Genomic DNA, 17,505 nt, shown 5'->3' with positions numbered 1-17,505 from the left:
TTCCAATTTTGCTGTCATTTAATCATCTGTACAAATTGAGTGGAACAGAAAGAGTACTTTTTGGATCCCTTCCTCCATCACTAAAATCTTGTGACGTCCTAAATGATGTGTTACTCACTTGAGGATAATTGACCCAACAGCGTAAATTCTCATTGTCTGTTTTCAATATGGACAAAAAGCTTACTGTTCGTTCTCGATTCAAACGCAGGGAAACTATGTTGAAAGTACATCTCGAAATTTAGATTTGGGATCAAGGTTTGTTATTTCCTAAACCAGATCTCTATACAGTACACATTAACAGACTACAACATTGTCATTGTGTTGGAAGTGTTAATGACCGAACTGTCGCAATGGATCACATTAATAAAGTGTCCTCCCGATTACAACACGCCACACTGGAGCCCATTAAGAATCTACTTTTAATAAAGTGGTTCAAGTGTTTCAAGCAGCATCTCAAGAGACTGCAACTTTACAGGCGGCACATTATCGTCATCTTCCATCTGCTGGCTGCCATAGCAACTATGAAGGCTTATATGGGAATGACGGCTCACCATCGCAATTTAATTTTTTAACAGTTTTTGTTTTTCTCCCCAATACACACATGCTTTGATTTCATCTGCATTTTACAAAGTGATAAATTACAGATGAAAGGATTTGCTTGCATGATCCACAACAGTACCTGTGTATAAAATGTGTAAATATTAACTGTCTTTTCTGTGTTTCACAGTGCCAACAGTATGCCTAAACAAGTGGAGGTGAGGATGCATGAGAGTCACCTAGAGCCAATAGAGGCCAGGCCTCAGTCCAAATGTGCCAGAATCTGCTCCAAGATGTTCAAGAACCTTCTGCTTACACTCACCGTCCTTGGTCAGTACCGAGGACATATTTGCCCCCCATTTTATTTGATGTTAAAGATCTCTTTTCCTGTTTGGACATACCAGACATGCTGACCTGACGTTTCAACCTCCCCACACCACCTGTTGCTCTTTGCAGCATCCACACAGTCACCCGTACAGTCTAGAGTGGTGCATATAAACTGTTGCAATTACAACAGGCTCACTGCATTAACAGGGATTTGTTTTGACACTCGTAAAGGGCACCGATGCAAAGATGGAAGGCCTGCAGCCACATAAGGCAGTTCCATTGCAATATTTGGCAACTACATTGCATAGGTCACACCATCTTAAATCTAAACATGCTGCACGTGGAAATCACATGGGTGAAAATAGTGTTGTTGTTTTTTTGTACGAGGATGTGTACATCCCACCCTGCTGAGATATGGAGGTGGAAATTACCAGTAAGTTTAGTTACTGTAGCAAAAACCAAGCAAGTCAAGTTGACCCTCCACCCACTTCTTTCCAAGCAAGTCGGGTCATCACTTGAGCTCAGCATTTCACATATCAAGTTGTACAATCTTGCTCAGCAACAACATGTTCAACATGGAATGAAAAATGCTTTTTCACTCATCATCACACAAAAACTATATATAAAGTGTAAATATTAGTTGTTGTTGTTGGTTGGAATCGTTAAAAAAATGTACATAACATGACATTACTACATACATAACATATGTTCATTAGCTGTGTTATAGCAAATTATGTTAAAGTATCTTTTTGAGTTTGGGTGTAATTCAATTTAGAATTTTGCCGACCGTGCCTTAATGTGTTGTGTGGAATGAGTCAAGATTTATAAGTTTCAACAGTTGTTAAAGCTGTGAATGTGTGAAAGCTGAATTCTTATTTAAGATTAGGTGAGAGTGCCAGGGGGGCGTGCATGAGTGGAAGAACGGAAAGAAGTGCCAAACCTGTTGTATGTGTATGTTCGGGGTGACAAGACAGGAGATTAGAAAACACACTGAAATTCTGTGTTGTAGTTTTTGGTATTGACAGAAAAAAAATGCTTTCCTATCAAACAAATAAGGTTGGCATGTCCAACGTTAAAATACAGAGCAATGGTGAGTGTGGTAAGGAAGTGAAGAAACAGGTCCAAGCGGGGTGGAAGAGTTGGCGGAAGTCTGGGGTGGTGGAGAAATATGTTAGAATAGTACAGGACATGTATGAGGGTAGCAGAACAGTGGTGAGGTGTGCCGTTGGTGTGTCAGAAGAATTCAAGGTGGAGGTGGGACTGCATCAGGGATCCATGCTGAGCCCCCTTCCTGTTTGCGGTATTAATGGGTAGGCTGATAGATGAGGTTTGACTTGAATCCCCTTGGACTATTGTGTCCGCAGATGATACTGTGATTTGCAGTGAAAGCAGGGAGCAGGCGGAGGAACAATTAGAAAGATGGAGGCACGCACTGGAAAGGAGAGGAATGAAGATTAGCTGAAGTAAAACAGAATATATGTGCATGAATGTGAGGGATGGAGGAGGAGGGGTGAAACTCCAGGGAGAAGAGATAGTGAGGGTGGATGACTTCAAATACTTTGGGTCAACAATACAGAGCAATGCAGAGTGTGGTAAAGAAGTCAAGAAACTGGTCCAATCGAGGTGGAACAGATAGAGAAAGGTGTATGGTGTTTTATGCAACAGAAGAATCTCCGCTAGGATGAAGAGAAAAGTTATAAAGCAGTGGTGATGCCGGGCATGATGTACGGATTAGAGACGGTGGGACTGAAGAAACAACAGGAAGAAGAAGTGGAGGTAGCAGAAATTAAGATGCTGAGGTTCTTGCTGGGTGTGAATTCCATAGGATTAGAAATGAGCTCATTATAGGTACAGCCAAAGTTGGATGTTTTGGAGAGAGAGAGCAGACTTCGATGGTTTGGACATGTTCAGAGGCGAGAGAGCGAGTTAATTGGTTGAAGGCTTCTGAGGATGGAGCTGCCAGGCAAAAGAGTGAGAGGAAGACCAAAGAAAATGTTGATGGATGTGGTGAGGGAGGACATGAGGACTGTGGGTGTTAGAGAGGAAGATGCACGAGAAAGGCTTAGATGGAAAAAGATGGCACGCTGTGGTGACCCCTAACGGGATAAGCGGAAAATAAAAGAAGAAGATGTCCAACCTTACAACCTTAGATTTACAATCATAAACCAGAAGACCCTACATTATGTGTTTGTTAGTCCTGGTCACTTTCAGGTCTATTTTCATAGAGGGCTCAAGAGTTTCAAGCGTAAAAACTGGAGCATTTTGAATTTTGCACAAACCCAAGTCTCTCTGCATGTGTTTGGCAAGTGTTAACCCTAACTGCGCCAAGCTGGGCATAACAGCACAGTGATAGGGTTCCTTTGGAAATGCGCTTGGTAGAGTGAGAATCTGGTGTCAAAAGTTTGTCTAAACCTGCACTTGCTCGTACCTTATCTCAGATTTTGCACAGTTGGTTTAATCCAATTTGAGGTGATGAGGGCACATTCAGCCACAGACAGACAGACAAGCTCCACGGATATGTAGCAGATGACAGCTGTCATTCAAACCCACATACTAGCTGCAGGGTTAGGGTTGCAGCTCCTGGGATGGGGGGGGGGGGGCCCACAAACAATCATCACAGGGGTTAGAATTCAGGGGTCATCACCAACCTTTTGAAACAAAGAGACACTTCTTGGGTACTGATTAATGCAAAAGGGCTACCAGTTTGAAACAAACTTCTGAAAGAGCAAAGTTTGCTTCATATAAACTTTGATTAAATGTTATTATGTGATAATCATGTTAATGACATCTTACAATAATTGGGAAACTGATAAATAAAATCTGTGAATGGCTGGCAACCAGTTCAAAGTGTACCCCACCTCCTGCCTGTTGATAGCTGCGATAGGCTCCAGCACTCTCCGCGACCCTCGTGAGGAGCAGCAAAGAAAATGGATTGATGGATAAATAACATTCAATACTCTATTTGTATAAATCTCTCCGTGTTTACATTTTCAAATGACCACCTCTATAACATTCCTAGAAAAGCACCATGTCCCATCACTGGTGAGGTATTTAAAACACACACACTGTCCTGGATTTACATAATTAGAGCCATCTGTGTTTAAGTACAAGTCAAGTGGAGTCTTCGATTCAAGTCAAGTCATGTGGCTGGAGTGACCCACCTCTGCTTGGCAGTTCACTCATGACTGGAGTGAGATCGCAGCATCGTTGATCATCTGTCACGAGCTGCATAAGAGCCTGAATTGGGATCTTGCAAATGGGCCAAAGAGAAGGCACAGGAAATCAAGTACCATCCAGAAACACTTTCTCAGGTCTACTGGAAGAAGGATTGAGGGCAGTTTACAAAAGCCGGCAGGCTCTCCATTCCAACGTGTTATAAAACATGGTGATCTTTGGCAGAGGAGTTGGAGGGGGAGGAAGTGTTGCACTAGGATGGGGTAGAATGGGGGATGCAGAAGGTTTTTTTTTTTTTAGGAGGGTAGATTGTGTTTTGGTGAGATAGCCATAACCAAAAGCCAAACACTGGTGCTAAAGGAGGAGCCACATACAAATTTAATTGTTCCAAGCAAATGCTTGGAATGGCAAATAGAATGTTTTTTCAATGACGCTCTAACTATACTTATTAGTTTCGCATCTTTACTTTTATTGCATTTAGAACATCCATCCATCCATTATCTGAGCCGCTTATGTTGGTGCTCAAAACAATATATTCCATCGTATACACATTTCCCTTCAATACTATCTTTTCAACCAACCACCTGATTTAAGAACACTGAAAATGCCACGCTTTTTATTGTTTGTCACTTGACATCCCAGGCTGTGGTTACCGAGGTAACAATGTTGTGTATGTCCCATTCTTCCCCCTAGTCCGTCAGCATCATTCTCCCTACAGAAGAACATCCAACAATACCCTTAGTTTAATTCCAGCCTGTCAGTGGAATTCTTTCAAGCTCCATTGTGTGCTTATCAGTCCTTGCCCCATTTTGTGTGACTGCAGCCTGACAATGACATGTACAAATCATTCTTTATGGAGGAAATGACTGTTTGTTTTCTTTTTATACCATCAAATATGTTGAACTGAATAGTAACTTGAATGGAACTTTCCCCCCCACAATAGGACTTTTCTGTTGCATCACTGCCAGTTTGTTTGTACAAAACCATTTACAGCAACATGCCTCGTACCTCAGGTGTGATCTTAGGAGCAGTGTCAGGGATGTTGTTGCGTGTTGCCTCCCCAATTCACCCGGACATCATCATGGTAATTGCCTTTCCTGGAGATATCCTCATGAGGATGCTGAAGATGCTGATCCTGCCTCTTATCATCTCCAGTTTAATCACAGGTATGCTAAAATGTACAATATATTGCACTGTTGAAAGTCAATGTCACATTGGGTGTTCTCTGTGATTTCTCAGTTTCATAACTTGTTACATACTTTACTTAAGTAGTTCAGAAAATTCATAGTGACCTCCCTTAATCTGTTGAGGTCCAATAGTGTTGCATTGAAAATTCTACCTTTACAATAATAGTCATCCTCAATTTTGACACCTCAGAGGGTGTGCTATTTATAATCTATCTGTGTTTACAGTCTTTATCACAATGAGAGGTAGGTTTTTCCACCATGCATGAAGCAAAATGGGGTAAACTGAAAAGATCTTTAGAGGAAATAATTCAGCATACAGTTGTGTTCAGGCCATTACCTTATCATGGAGGAAGGGTTTGTGTGTCCTAATGATCCTTGGAGCTAGGTTTTCTGGGGCTACATGCCCCTGGCAGGATCATACTTAATGCCCCTCCGGCTAGGTGGCTGTACATTGGGGATCACCCCAGTGGATGAGAGGGTAGCCTTCCTCTACCTTCGGCTGGGGGACGAATCCTGACTGTTTTTTTGTGCCTACTCACCAAACAGCAGTTCAGAGTATTCACCCTTTTTGGAGACCTTGGAGGGGGTGCTGTAGAGCATCGTTCTGATGTGGGACTTAAATGAGCATTGAGAGTGAGGCATGGAAGGGCGTGATTGGGAGGACCCCCCCCCCCCCGATCAGAAACCGAGTGGTGTTCTGTTAGCCTATATAAATATACAAATATAAACTGTGAATGAATGTGAAATGAGTAAAACATAGTCTTCATGTGCATGACAACGCAAAAGGCATTTATCATTCAAACTTCACCAATGAAAAGGTCAGCACACACTTTGTCTTTCTCTGGCTCCAGGACTGGCTGGTTTGGATGCCAAATCCAGTGGTCGTCTGGGTACCAGAGCAATGGTCTACTACATGTCCACCACTATCATTGCTGCCATCTTGGGAGTCATTCTAGTGTTGGTCATCCACCCTGGAAACCCCAAACTCAAGGAGAATCTTGGAGAGGGAGAGAAGAATGATGATGTGTCCAGCTTGGATGCCTTCTTTGATCTAATCAGGAACCTGTTCCCAGAGAACCTGGTGCAGGCGTGTTTCCAACAGGTAGTGCAACAGTGTGGAGAAAATAAAAACATCCATCCACCACTGAAACACTAATTGGAACAATTGGTGAAATTTTTAGCTGGAAAAAAATATTCCTAGATAGGATATAAAAAAGGAAAACTGCAAAACTCTCTCTTACTGTCTGATTTATTTCTCTTCTGATTTCTTTTCTAATAACTAGGCTATATTTTAATCTTGTGTGTTACCAGCTGTGAGTTTCCGCAACTGAAATTGTAGCTATATGCATCCAGAGAATAGCTTCATTTTCTTTCACTTTGACTTTCATAACGTCATATTTGTGCTGCCACCTGTTGCCGTGCATAGTTGCTCGGCGAGTGATTGTTGTTTATTCCGACAGCGCTGTGCACCTGGGCAGAGAACTGACAGGCACAGCGAGTGAGATGGACACACACAGCAAAGTAATTAATGCTTAAAAGGGAATTTTCAAATTGGAGCAACAGTATATACTGTATGTAGTTTTTATGCTAAGAAATAAAATCAGTGCACAAACGAGAGAGAAATGGAAAAAGAGTCACAATATATATAAACTTTAGGTATATATTTTATGAAATACAGTATCAATCATTCAGATGATCACTGAATGTTGAAATTCAACCTCAGATCCAGACGGTGACTAAGAAGGTGGAGGTGGTAATCGAGGAGGATGTCAATGCTACCACTATGGAGGGCTTGTTGGCAAACATTACCAAGGAGCCACAGTTTGTCGTTAAAAAATCCCTGCAGTTCAAGAGTGGAATGAATGTCTTGGGTCTGTATTAAGTTATAAAGTCTGACAGTGATCAAATGTGTTTTTTTTTTCTGATTCCATTTCACGCTCCTGTCAACTTTCATTCAAAAGCTGACAGTTTTGTGACTTTCCATCACAGGTCTGATTGGGTTCTTTATTGCATTTGGAATCTGCATGGGCAAGATGGGCGAGAGGGCCAGACTGATGATTGAATTTTTCAACATTCTCAATGAGATTGTGATGAAACTTGTCATCATGATCATGTGGTTAGTGTTGAGGAGATACTATCATCCACTGACTCTTGTGTTAAAACAACTCTTGGCGTGTTGTTAAAACATAATGTTAGGTTATATCCTATATGCATCTAATTCCTTTTTTTTCACTTTGACCAGGTATTCTCCCTTTGGTATTGCCTGCCTGATCTGCGGTAAGATCATCTCCATCAAGGACTTGGAGGTGGTGGCCAGGCAGCTGGGAATGTACATGGTCACTGTGATCGTTGGCCTCATCATTCATGGAGCCATATTTTTGCCTAGTATCTATTTTGTAATTGTCAGGAAAAACCCCTTCAAATTTTTCTTGGGTATCTTCCAGGCCTGGATTACTGCCCTGGGCACTGCATCAAGGTCGGTAAAAAGGACCACGAACGTCTGCATCCTTGCATGTGCTTTAATATTCAAACTGATAACCGAAGATAAAATGTTTTATTCTTAGCGCCGGCACACTGCCTGTAACTTTCCGCTGTCTGGAGGAGAATTTGGGAATTGACAAAAGAGTCACTCGTTTCGTGCTCCCAGTTGGTGCCACCATCAACATGGATGGAACTGCTCTCTATGAGGCTGTGGCTGCCATCTTCATTGCCCAGATGAATGGTGTCCACCTGGACCCCGGTCAGATTGTCACTGTTAGGTCCGAAACCACACTGAGCAACATACTGTGCCTAAAACCATCTTTTACTTTCATTGTTACGACAAGTCACCACTCAATGCATACAGTAACAATAATAACAATAAACAAAATGGCAGAATTGTGGCAAAAAGATGAAAACATGAATATCAAAATGAGAGGTGAACAAGTAGATAAAACCAGATGTGCCGATTGAAAGACACAAATTGTACAACACGCACAAAAATAGTTTTGGACTCAAATTATTCTAAACAGCTACTAAAAATTGAAAGTGAACAACAACAAGACAGAGAGAACAAAATGCACAATACAAAAACTATCTGTCTCTCAATTTTTTTAATGTACTGTAATTAGCATTAGGGCTGTAGAGAGAGTCAAGGCTGGGAGACCTTCAGTTTGAGAATTCATTATCATGTCTCTCGACCAACTCGTAATTGAAACCTCTCATCTTTCATGCGTGAACCTCTTGAAACAGACCATCCACTCTGGGGCTTTTTAGTTGCTATTACTCATACTGTACGAGTGTGATTCAGGGTCGTAGCAATTTTTTAACAACTGTCATTTTCTGTATAAGGCGTGTGCAGGAATTAGGTGTTTGTTTTTTTTTTTTATTTATTTTCTGACTACTGTGTCTTCATTTAGTCTCACAGCCACTCTGGCCAGTGTTGGAGCTGCCAGTATTCCCAGTGCTGGACTGGTGACCATGCTTTTGATCCTGACTGCTGTGGGGCTGCCAACTCAGGACATCAGTCTGCTAGTTGCTGTTGACTGGCTTCTGTGAGGTTTTTTTTTTTTTTATATTTGATTTGTGTAATTAGTTAAATGAAAATTCATATAATGGTTCTTATGAAGAAATAATGATTGCGTACCAAGCCATTTATCTTGGCTACATACCAGTGATATTATAGGGTATTACCAACAGTTCCATGGTCTCTGAGGTCCCATTTGCCTTCACATCAATGACAACATCAAATACTCATTTTACTGAATACAATTCATTGCCTTTTGTGACATTAATCATGCTAGTTGCATATGCTAGTCATGCTCACTTTGGCTGCTGAAGTGACAGCCAGTACTGACAGAGAAAGTTAAGTACGTATTTTGTGAACTGCACCAGTCCCTCCTGCAGCGGAAATATATATATATAGATATACACACACACATATATATATATATATATATATATATATATATTATATATATATATATATATATATATATATATATATGGCAATGTGTGTGAGTGTGTTTCTTTCGGCTTGTCCCTTTCGGGGTCGCCACAGCGTATCATCTCAGATGAAAACACATATTTGTCTGGCACAAGTTTTACGCCGGATGCCCTTCCTGACGCAACCCTTCTCAGGGAGTGGAGACCCCGGTGGGATACGAACCCACAACCCCTGGTTTACCAAACCAGAGCTCTAACCACTGAGCTACGGGGCCTATATGGCAATGTAATTGGCAAAATTAAGACGGGCCTTGACGTGCTGGTTTAAAAAAAAGAAATTCTCATAATATCTCAAAGAACCAATGTGTTTTCATGTGTACCATCAAATACAACCACAGAAGCTTCCAAGTCAATAACAATAATTTGTAGTATGTAATTTCAATTGATGTAAAACAGGAAAAGCTTAGTTTGATTTGATGTCAGACAACAATAAAAAAACAATAGCCTATGTGTCTTTTTTGTATCTATGCAAACAATGCACTTTTGCCATTGCAATCTGACGGGAAACAGCACATTTTGCTGCTCTAAACTGCAGAGTAGTCACGGTTCCAAATTTTCAGTCACTCAAATACTCCTTCTTATAACGAAAATTGTCTCTTCAGGGACCGGTTCAGGACCTCTGTGAATGTGGTTGGGGACTCCTACGGTGCAGGCATCGTGTACCACATGTCCAAGGCAGAGCTTGAAGAGCTGGACGCGCACATGACTAAATCAGACGACATAGAAATGACAAAGACCCCGTCGTTTTACGACGACATGAAGAACCACCACGAAAACAATTCCAACCAGTGCGTCTTAACGCCTACCGCAAATGCTAACAATTCTGTCGTAGTAGATGAGTGCAAGGTACAATTAATGCTTACTGATCTAGAGACTTGTATGTAACCATCTTTCTTTTTGCATGCTCACTATTTTTGCTTGCTTCACTGCACCTTTGTATAACACATTAAGTTGGTGACAGAAATGATGCTTGAGACTGCATGTTTGTACTTCTTCTGGAATAGCAACTCGTGTGTTGTGAATGTAAGGAACTATAAAAACTCATCAAAAATTTGATTTTAAAATGAACCATCTCAATACATCTTACAATGAGCTTGATGAGCCTTTGCTGATCCTATAACTTGTTGTGGACTGGCTTTAAATGGCCTCTCCTAGGCATTGTGGGAATATTATTCAGTATCTCATATCTACATCAATTTTCAAACCCTCTAAATAAGATATTATTCTACGATTTCTCTTAGTTGTGGCAGACTTTTTTTTTCTTGTGCTCAGTCTCCCATGTGGACCCTTCCATTCATCTAATTATAGCTTATTTTAATTATTAACAGATTTCCAATGGCTCACCTTTTGGAGGCATTTGAAAATCCACCGATGGAAAATGCTGCAGATAATTAGGAGCTCACATATTCCCGATACACGGTTACTGAGCCATTAACACACAGGGAATGGTATTTTAGATAAAAGCTATGTTGGCTCATTTTGAGTGTTATGTCATGTAAAACATTGTTCATTCAAACCTCTATTTGAATTTAAGGGATTCCCAACAATGCAGGAACACACATGTACTCGTATGTACATCAACATGTATTTGTACTATTCCTTTATCAAAGAATGGAAGGTTTTGCCTGGTAACATTGGCACCAGAAATCTGTTCAAAGTCATATGTTATAGTTTTCTTTCAAGGCTGCATTTCTAAACAGACCAGGGGCTTGCTATTTCCAGTTCCTTCTCTATCTAATTTGGGTATTTTGTCATATGCTAACAGCATCATTCTGTTTTGAACGTGGGCTTGCAAGCAAGTAAAAACGCATTCATTCTGGCGTTTCGGTAGTGTTCTATAATCAACTTTGTGCCACTTTTTTTGCATGCTAATAAGTTTTTTATGTAGTTTTAGATTTTTTGTGATAATGAATGCTTGGTATGTCCCCAGGTGACTCCACTTATAAGACCACTTTAAGCATGTTCTTCAGTGGTTCTAGGGGAGTTCCAGGTCCATTACATTTGTATATGGTATTGTTGCTACGATATTGACAAAGTACTTCAATGTACAGAACACAAATGAAAAATAATGTTTTTAAACAGTATTCTGACTTCATCAGATGATATTTACAGGGAATCAATAGGCTTACCTGAATACTGCATGTTTATATTGTTATACGATCCCAATTACAGTGGAACCTCAAATGTTGAACACAATTCTCCCCGGGATGCTGGAATATCTTCGATTTGTGTGGATTTGCAATAATTAGTTCAATAGTCAATCAATTGCCATCAAAAAGCCTTTATTAGAATGTATTTATTTTATAATTCTTTTTTTAAAAAAGTTCATTATTCTTAAAGGAAGACTTTGTCAAAACTAATAGGAATGGTCGCACACTTTAAAAGTTAGTAGATGGGGGTTCAATGTTTCTTTTAATGCCAGAGTTATCCACATATTTCACCAATAAACATCTCTAAATTGGAAAAGTATTATCGAAATTCCTCTCTCGCGCAGACATTCCAATGAGCCTGGCTGTGAAAACTGACAGTCAATCAGCGTTTGCCACACCTGCAGTGCTTGCTGTTCTGACCCATTGCTCGTGGATACATTTCACCGAACAGAGAACATCCACTATCTGGCATTTTGTAGTCCATTTTTGTGAAAATTAATTACAAACAGACAAAACAAAAATAGCACAATGTTCAAGGCTGTGCACTTGAGCCAAAATACACTCTGCCGGCACTTGACGTGTTGGAGAGGGGTCGTGGCACTAACGATGAACAATAATCCCATTATATGGATGCAGAGATTTGTTTGATGCTTTTCTGAGGAGTTGGTTTAGGTGTGGAGAGGATACAGCAGGCGTGGCCAGAATTGTTTTTACCCCAAGTAGTACTTTTCAAGCAGACAGCCTCTCGCGATCAACCGGCGGCGGGGGTGGGGATTGCATGCGTGCATCGCCGTAAATAGTAACCAGGAAGTGTTGTGTACTAAGAGCCAACAAACTGAGTATAAAAGCGAGTCGATGCTCTGTGTTATTACTACTCCCGCCATTGAGGAAACAAAACAAAAATAACAATGTTCAAGTGTTTGAGCCAGAATACATACAGGTGGAACTCGACATGTTGGGAGGGGTGTGTTGCTGACGACGAACAATAACAGTCCCACACGCGGACACGGGGAGAACCACGAGCAGGAGGCAGGTTACACACATGCAGACACGGGGAGAACATCCAAACTCCACACACGGACGTCCAGGATTGAAGAGCTGCGCCACCGTGCCGCCTCGTAAAGTATGTTGCTTATACAGTACCAGCACGAGAGGCTATAACTAAGCAGCTAATAACCAATAATGATTAGATGCTTGCAAATTTCCCCGTTGATGAACGAGCCTCAACTGTGACAGCCATAGCTTTATCCTGTCAGGTTGACCCCACGGAAGGTTAAGGAAGGAGAAATTTCGGTACGTATTCTCTGTTTTGTTGCACAACGCATCGGAATCTTGGCTTAGCAAGAATGAATGGTCTGGAATGCTAAGCACCGGCGACATCAGGGGCGGGGTCAAGGATGCTTCTTTCGGGTTTTGTTGTGAAAGCTGGCGCATATCCAGATTTTGCTTGGATTGGAAAAATGTTCTTTATTTTCAATTTTTTTTAAATTAATGTCCAAAATATATGTAATAATAATGTTACTTCACATTGGAAGGTTTATTGTACATATGAATTTTGAACAAAGTCCTCCTTTAAGATCAAAAGTAAAGATATGTAAACAATTTTATCGATGAATGAGGCATAATGTGCCACACACACAAAAGATATAAGGAACACATACAGGATTAACCAACAATAGACTGAAATTGCCAAGTATCGTGTCTCATCGTATGAAATCTAGTTTTCCCAATTTCTTGATAATTTAACAGTAGCATTTATCCAAAAGATGAATTCATGGCAACTGCCTCTAAGCATTACAAATCCATGGCGCTTAAATGATCAATTTAATTCCTAGGGGAGGGAGATGTAAGAGTTTTGTGTCTCTTTCTTAGACGTTTTGTTTAGATTTCCATGCTAACTGCTTGCAGGTAACCTCAGCCACAAATGGTTCTGCTGCGGAGTGCACACTTGTTGAGGAGGAACCGTGGAAACAGGAATAATGGCAGTGCAGAGATCCCCCTGCTCCTGGGCTCCACAAGCTTTCCTTTCTGGTGATGACAAAAAAAAGAGTGAATGAAAAAAATGTCATATGAACTGAACTACTAATGTTAATTACATAGTCTAGTTTTCTTTATCATTAGTCCCTTTAAGATTCTTTTTGTAGTTGTCTCTATGACTGATAAATTCTACTAATTCACTTAACTGTGAAAAGACAATGGCGGTACACACTTCCTGTTAGAGCACAATTCTACCCGTATTAGCATACATTTCAAGGTTGAAGGAGGGACGAAAGATAAAAACATGAAAAAATGACACACTATTGCTAGCAATACATTCACAAAGCGTCTCATAGGCGATTGATTATTGTAACATGAGGGGGAGTCGTCATGGCGACCACTACCCACTTTACTTTTTACTTTTACTTTTTTTCATATCCGTCAGAAGCACACCTGCTAAGATCATGCACCGCGCTACAATGACCTATTATGCTCCCGAATTGATGAAAGGTTTGGGGGCGGGTTCTGCTGAGCCTTATAACACAATATTCACTCTTCATCATTAAAGCACAAATCATACCATGGAGACAAATTTTAAGGCACTATGTCTTTATTTTAAAATTCACTATAATCTAGAAAAGGGACGTTTTTCTCTTTGATTTGACGTAAAATGCGTGTGTGTGGGTGTGTTTGTGTGTGTGGGTGAGCATTCGGAAGTGCAATGGTATGTGAGTCAGTCAGTTACTGGGACGAAAAATATTATGAGTCTACAAACTGCCACAGACACATTGAGAGACATTATTTTTGTTTGTTTACAATGGACACAATCTCAAATCCAGATGAAATTGTATTTTCAAGGCACAGCATATTACTGCCCAAAATGAATGAATTAAAATTAAAAATTTGCATCGTAAGGCCAACGAAGAATCTAAATTTATTGTGGCGCAAATGAAGAAAGATGTAAAGCACAAAGCATGTGGCCCAAAAAAGAAAGTGAATGAGCCATCAACTTCGAAAGCCAGTAAGCGACACGAAATTATGCAAATACATTGATTCCAAGAGGTTCTCAGGCCTTAATGTTTACTCCTGTACTCCTGACACATTAGTGGAAATCCCTCACGTTTACTTCCTCACATGAGCTATTCACATCACAATATGGGGCTTCATTGCACAACCATTGCAAATTTTTGTCGACAAGGAAATATTTTAGCACAAAAAAAAAGAACTTTCTGCAAAAACGTTTACTACATTACGGTGGTTGACGGATCCTCTACCTGTGTGTAGGGGCAAATTAGCTATGTTGAAAACAAATAGAAATGAGAGAAACTGCAGACAATGGATATCAGATGGGATTCTTGACATGCACAAACAGAGACAGACATTCGATATTTATACTTATCCTCAAGAAGCCTCCAAGGTTCCTGTTTTGCCAGATGTACAAAGGCAAACAAGTCCATATTTTTAGCCACCAGAGTCCAAGACTGTTTTTACAAACCCTTGATGCTGCAGTTTTGTGCCCATATCCATGATTCACTCAACAAAACAGCGGACACATAATCCCTTCCTTTTTACCAAAATCAGGTAATGTTACTTTACAACTCTCACAAATGAAACACAAATGGACAACTGTGCGTCTCAGTCCGTATGAGTGAGAAATCTGTGATTTATTTTGTTTTCTCGGCGTTGTGTCCTTCTGTCTTGCTTCTCTTCATCTGTGCTTGACGACAACTCGGCCTTGAAGATGTTTGCGCCACACTGATCAATAAGGAAATATCAAGCACTTCAAAGTAGAAAGAGCTAACAAGATACAGCCCACCTGTCGGTGTAGTCAGGTTGCTGACGCAGGGGCTCACGCGCTGTCTTAGTGGGCTTCCATACCCCACAATGCACATTTGTGCCACACATATGCACAATGAACAAGCTTATAAAAACCGTCAAGGTGAGAAAATATTGAAGAGCACAGCACTGACACCCTAACAGGCCCTTCCAGTTTGACCGTATGGCCTTGTTACCTTCAGGACAAAATATCTCCATTAAGGAGACGATGAACACCATCACAATAAGAGTTGGACCATGTTTACCTTCAAACTATTTTAGAAGGATGAATAAAATGAAATGAAAATGATAATTTTTTTTCTTCTTTTTTTTGCACCACTATCTTAAAAGCATGATATTTGAAGTGCCTCCTTGCACTTTTGTGTATATACTGTACTGTAGTCAACAGTGATTTGATGTTGTCATTTGTTTGCCTCCATTTTTCCTTTTGGGAGTGTTAAAATGGTTTGTAGGAATACAGTTTATTGCTGTTACATTCTAAATGTAATCCTATAGAAAATATATCATCCATGTGCCGAGTAGAAGTAGATTAAATGAAACTTATTGGCAGGAAATTGTGTATTAAATTGCTTGTTTGTTCTTTTTTTTATTCTCTAATAACTAGGTGCTTTACTTATGTCACTCAACAATATACAGTATAAATATCTTTTTGTATCTAATGTAAGCCTTTTGAATGTTTGTTCCATGACAATATAAGCAGTGTGCATTCATTTTCATTGTACATAAATAGATATATACGGTAAATGTTCTGATCCGTGGCAATGCAAAATATCCCCAAGCAACGTTTGCATGAAGAGAAACAAAAAGAGAGAGGGTGTGAACAAGGGAAGTGAGGGAAGAAGATGTTTGTTAAAAACAGCCAACGTGACTTTATTTGGTTGAGAGTGTGAGAAAAGTTGCAGAAAAGAAGTTAAAACCTTTTCCGTACGTACGCACATAGGATAGCGTGAAGACGCAAATGGCGCTGAGCTGTTACTAAGTGAGCGAACAACTGTTCCATTTTCAAATCAAACTTCACAATACTGAGCAACATTCCTCAGGTAAATCATTGTGTCTGTTTCATGGCGAAAACTGGACTTTTTCTCATTGACAGTTCTGGCACCATGATTGAGCTGATGCTCAGTTGGTAGCGTATCATCGGTCGCTTCATTGAATTGCCGCGCATTCAACCTCCTGCATAGCAAGACTGTCACGCCACCAACAATTCGCATAGTAAACCTGCCTTTACCCGCTTGCCTTTTGTCACTTTCTACGCAATCCACAATATGCACAGAAACCCACTTGGAACTTGTTGAGTTGAAATAGGAAAGAATATTGTCGCAAAGGGCCCTTAAGCACATTTCCACTTTTTTTTTTTTACTGAAACGTGTCTTTTGCAGATGAAACAACCCCGAAATTAAGATAACTTTGTCAACATGAAGTTGCCTTCCTAATGATACTTTTCTAGGCCTTCCTTTCTTTGTAAATCTTTCACTTTTATTTTAAAAGGTAAAGGCGAAAGTATGTATTGAAGTGATACTGAGAAAAAGACAAAAAAAGGAAATGAAGTCTTTCCTCAATCTTAAAATTCTGTTTCTACATATCTAAATGTGCTGTACCTTTGGTGTACATATCCAAATATAATTAATAAATGTTGATTCGTAACTCATATTGACTTCTGGTTGTTCTTTCTTTAACTGAACTATTTCTTCATCATAGAAAGATACAGGACACTTTCTTGGACTCAATTGGCTGATCTCAATACATTTGCCGTGTGCGTTACATAAAACTTCAAAACAAACAAACCGACTGAGCGCTCATACAATATTTAACGTTCCAGGGTTTACTCCGCCTGTGTTGACAAGATGTTGCCCTGCATCTTTGACCAAATGGTGTGATTCCATCTCCTTCTGTGTCAATATTAATCTTTATTTCACTCTTAATTTCCTGTGCAAGCACATTTAAGCATTACCTCCACGGTATCACAGAAACTTGGCGTCCTCTTTCATTTAAAGTAGAAATTAGTGATGGGCATAATGGTGTCCCATGTAATCGAGCGTTTGGAACGGCACGTAACACGTCACATACGCCCACGTAGGTCATTTGACTCGCAAAAATTGCAGCGCCCCTGAAAATTCGTAATTGTCGATAAAAATCTTCTCAGAACTCTATTAAATGTGAGAGGATTTAACATCACATTGTCAAGATAGAATACATATTACATGATCTATTGGCTTCATTGTTAATGCAAACCACTGGATTTCCCCTTTCACTTTTTTCTTGCACTGCACAGATCTTCATATATCTGTTACCTCTCTAGGTTATTGTACAAATCTTCAGCGACACTAGACCAC

General features: G+C 40.1%; 1 protein-coding gene and 1 non-coding gene across 2 annotated transcripts; one reads left to right on the top strand and one right to left on the bottom strand.

Annotated features, from left to right (window-relative positions):
• Positions 1-727: 727 nt before the first annotated feature.
• Positions 728-16,883, top strand: LOC133502566 (excitatory amino acid transporter 2-like). Its single transcript, XM_061823501.1, has 10 exons — positions 728-867; positions 5,052-5,204; positions 6,077-6,327; positions 6,949-7,096; positions 7,215-7,341; positions 7,468-7,701; positions 7,790-7,984; positions 8,624-8,758; positions 9,812-10,055; positions 13,268-16,883. Exons 1-10 carry the CDS (start codon positions 738-740, stop codon positions 13,337-13,339), a joined length of 1,689 nt encoding a protein of 562 aa, XP_061679485.1. The 5' UTR covers positions 728-737; the 3' UTR covers positions 13,340-16,883.
• On the bottom strand, positions 9,352-9,424 carry trnat-ggu (transfer RNA threonine (anticodon GGU)). Its single transcript has one exon. It is a non-coding gene; the product is annotated as a tRNA-Thr (tRNA).
• Positions 16,884-17,505: the final 622 nt, after the last annotated feature.

Source organism: Syngnathoides biaculeatus, chromosome 6, assembly GCF_019802595.1.
Source record: "Syngnathoides biaculeatus isolate LvHL_M chromosome 6, ASM1980259v1, whole genome shotgun sequence".
NCBI lineage: Eukaryota > Metazoa > Chordata > Actinopteri > Syngnathiformes > Syngnathidae > Syngnathoides > Syngnathoides biaculeatus.
This window is presented reverse-complemented; position numbering and strand designations above follow the sequence as displayed.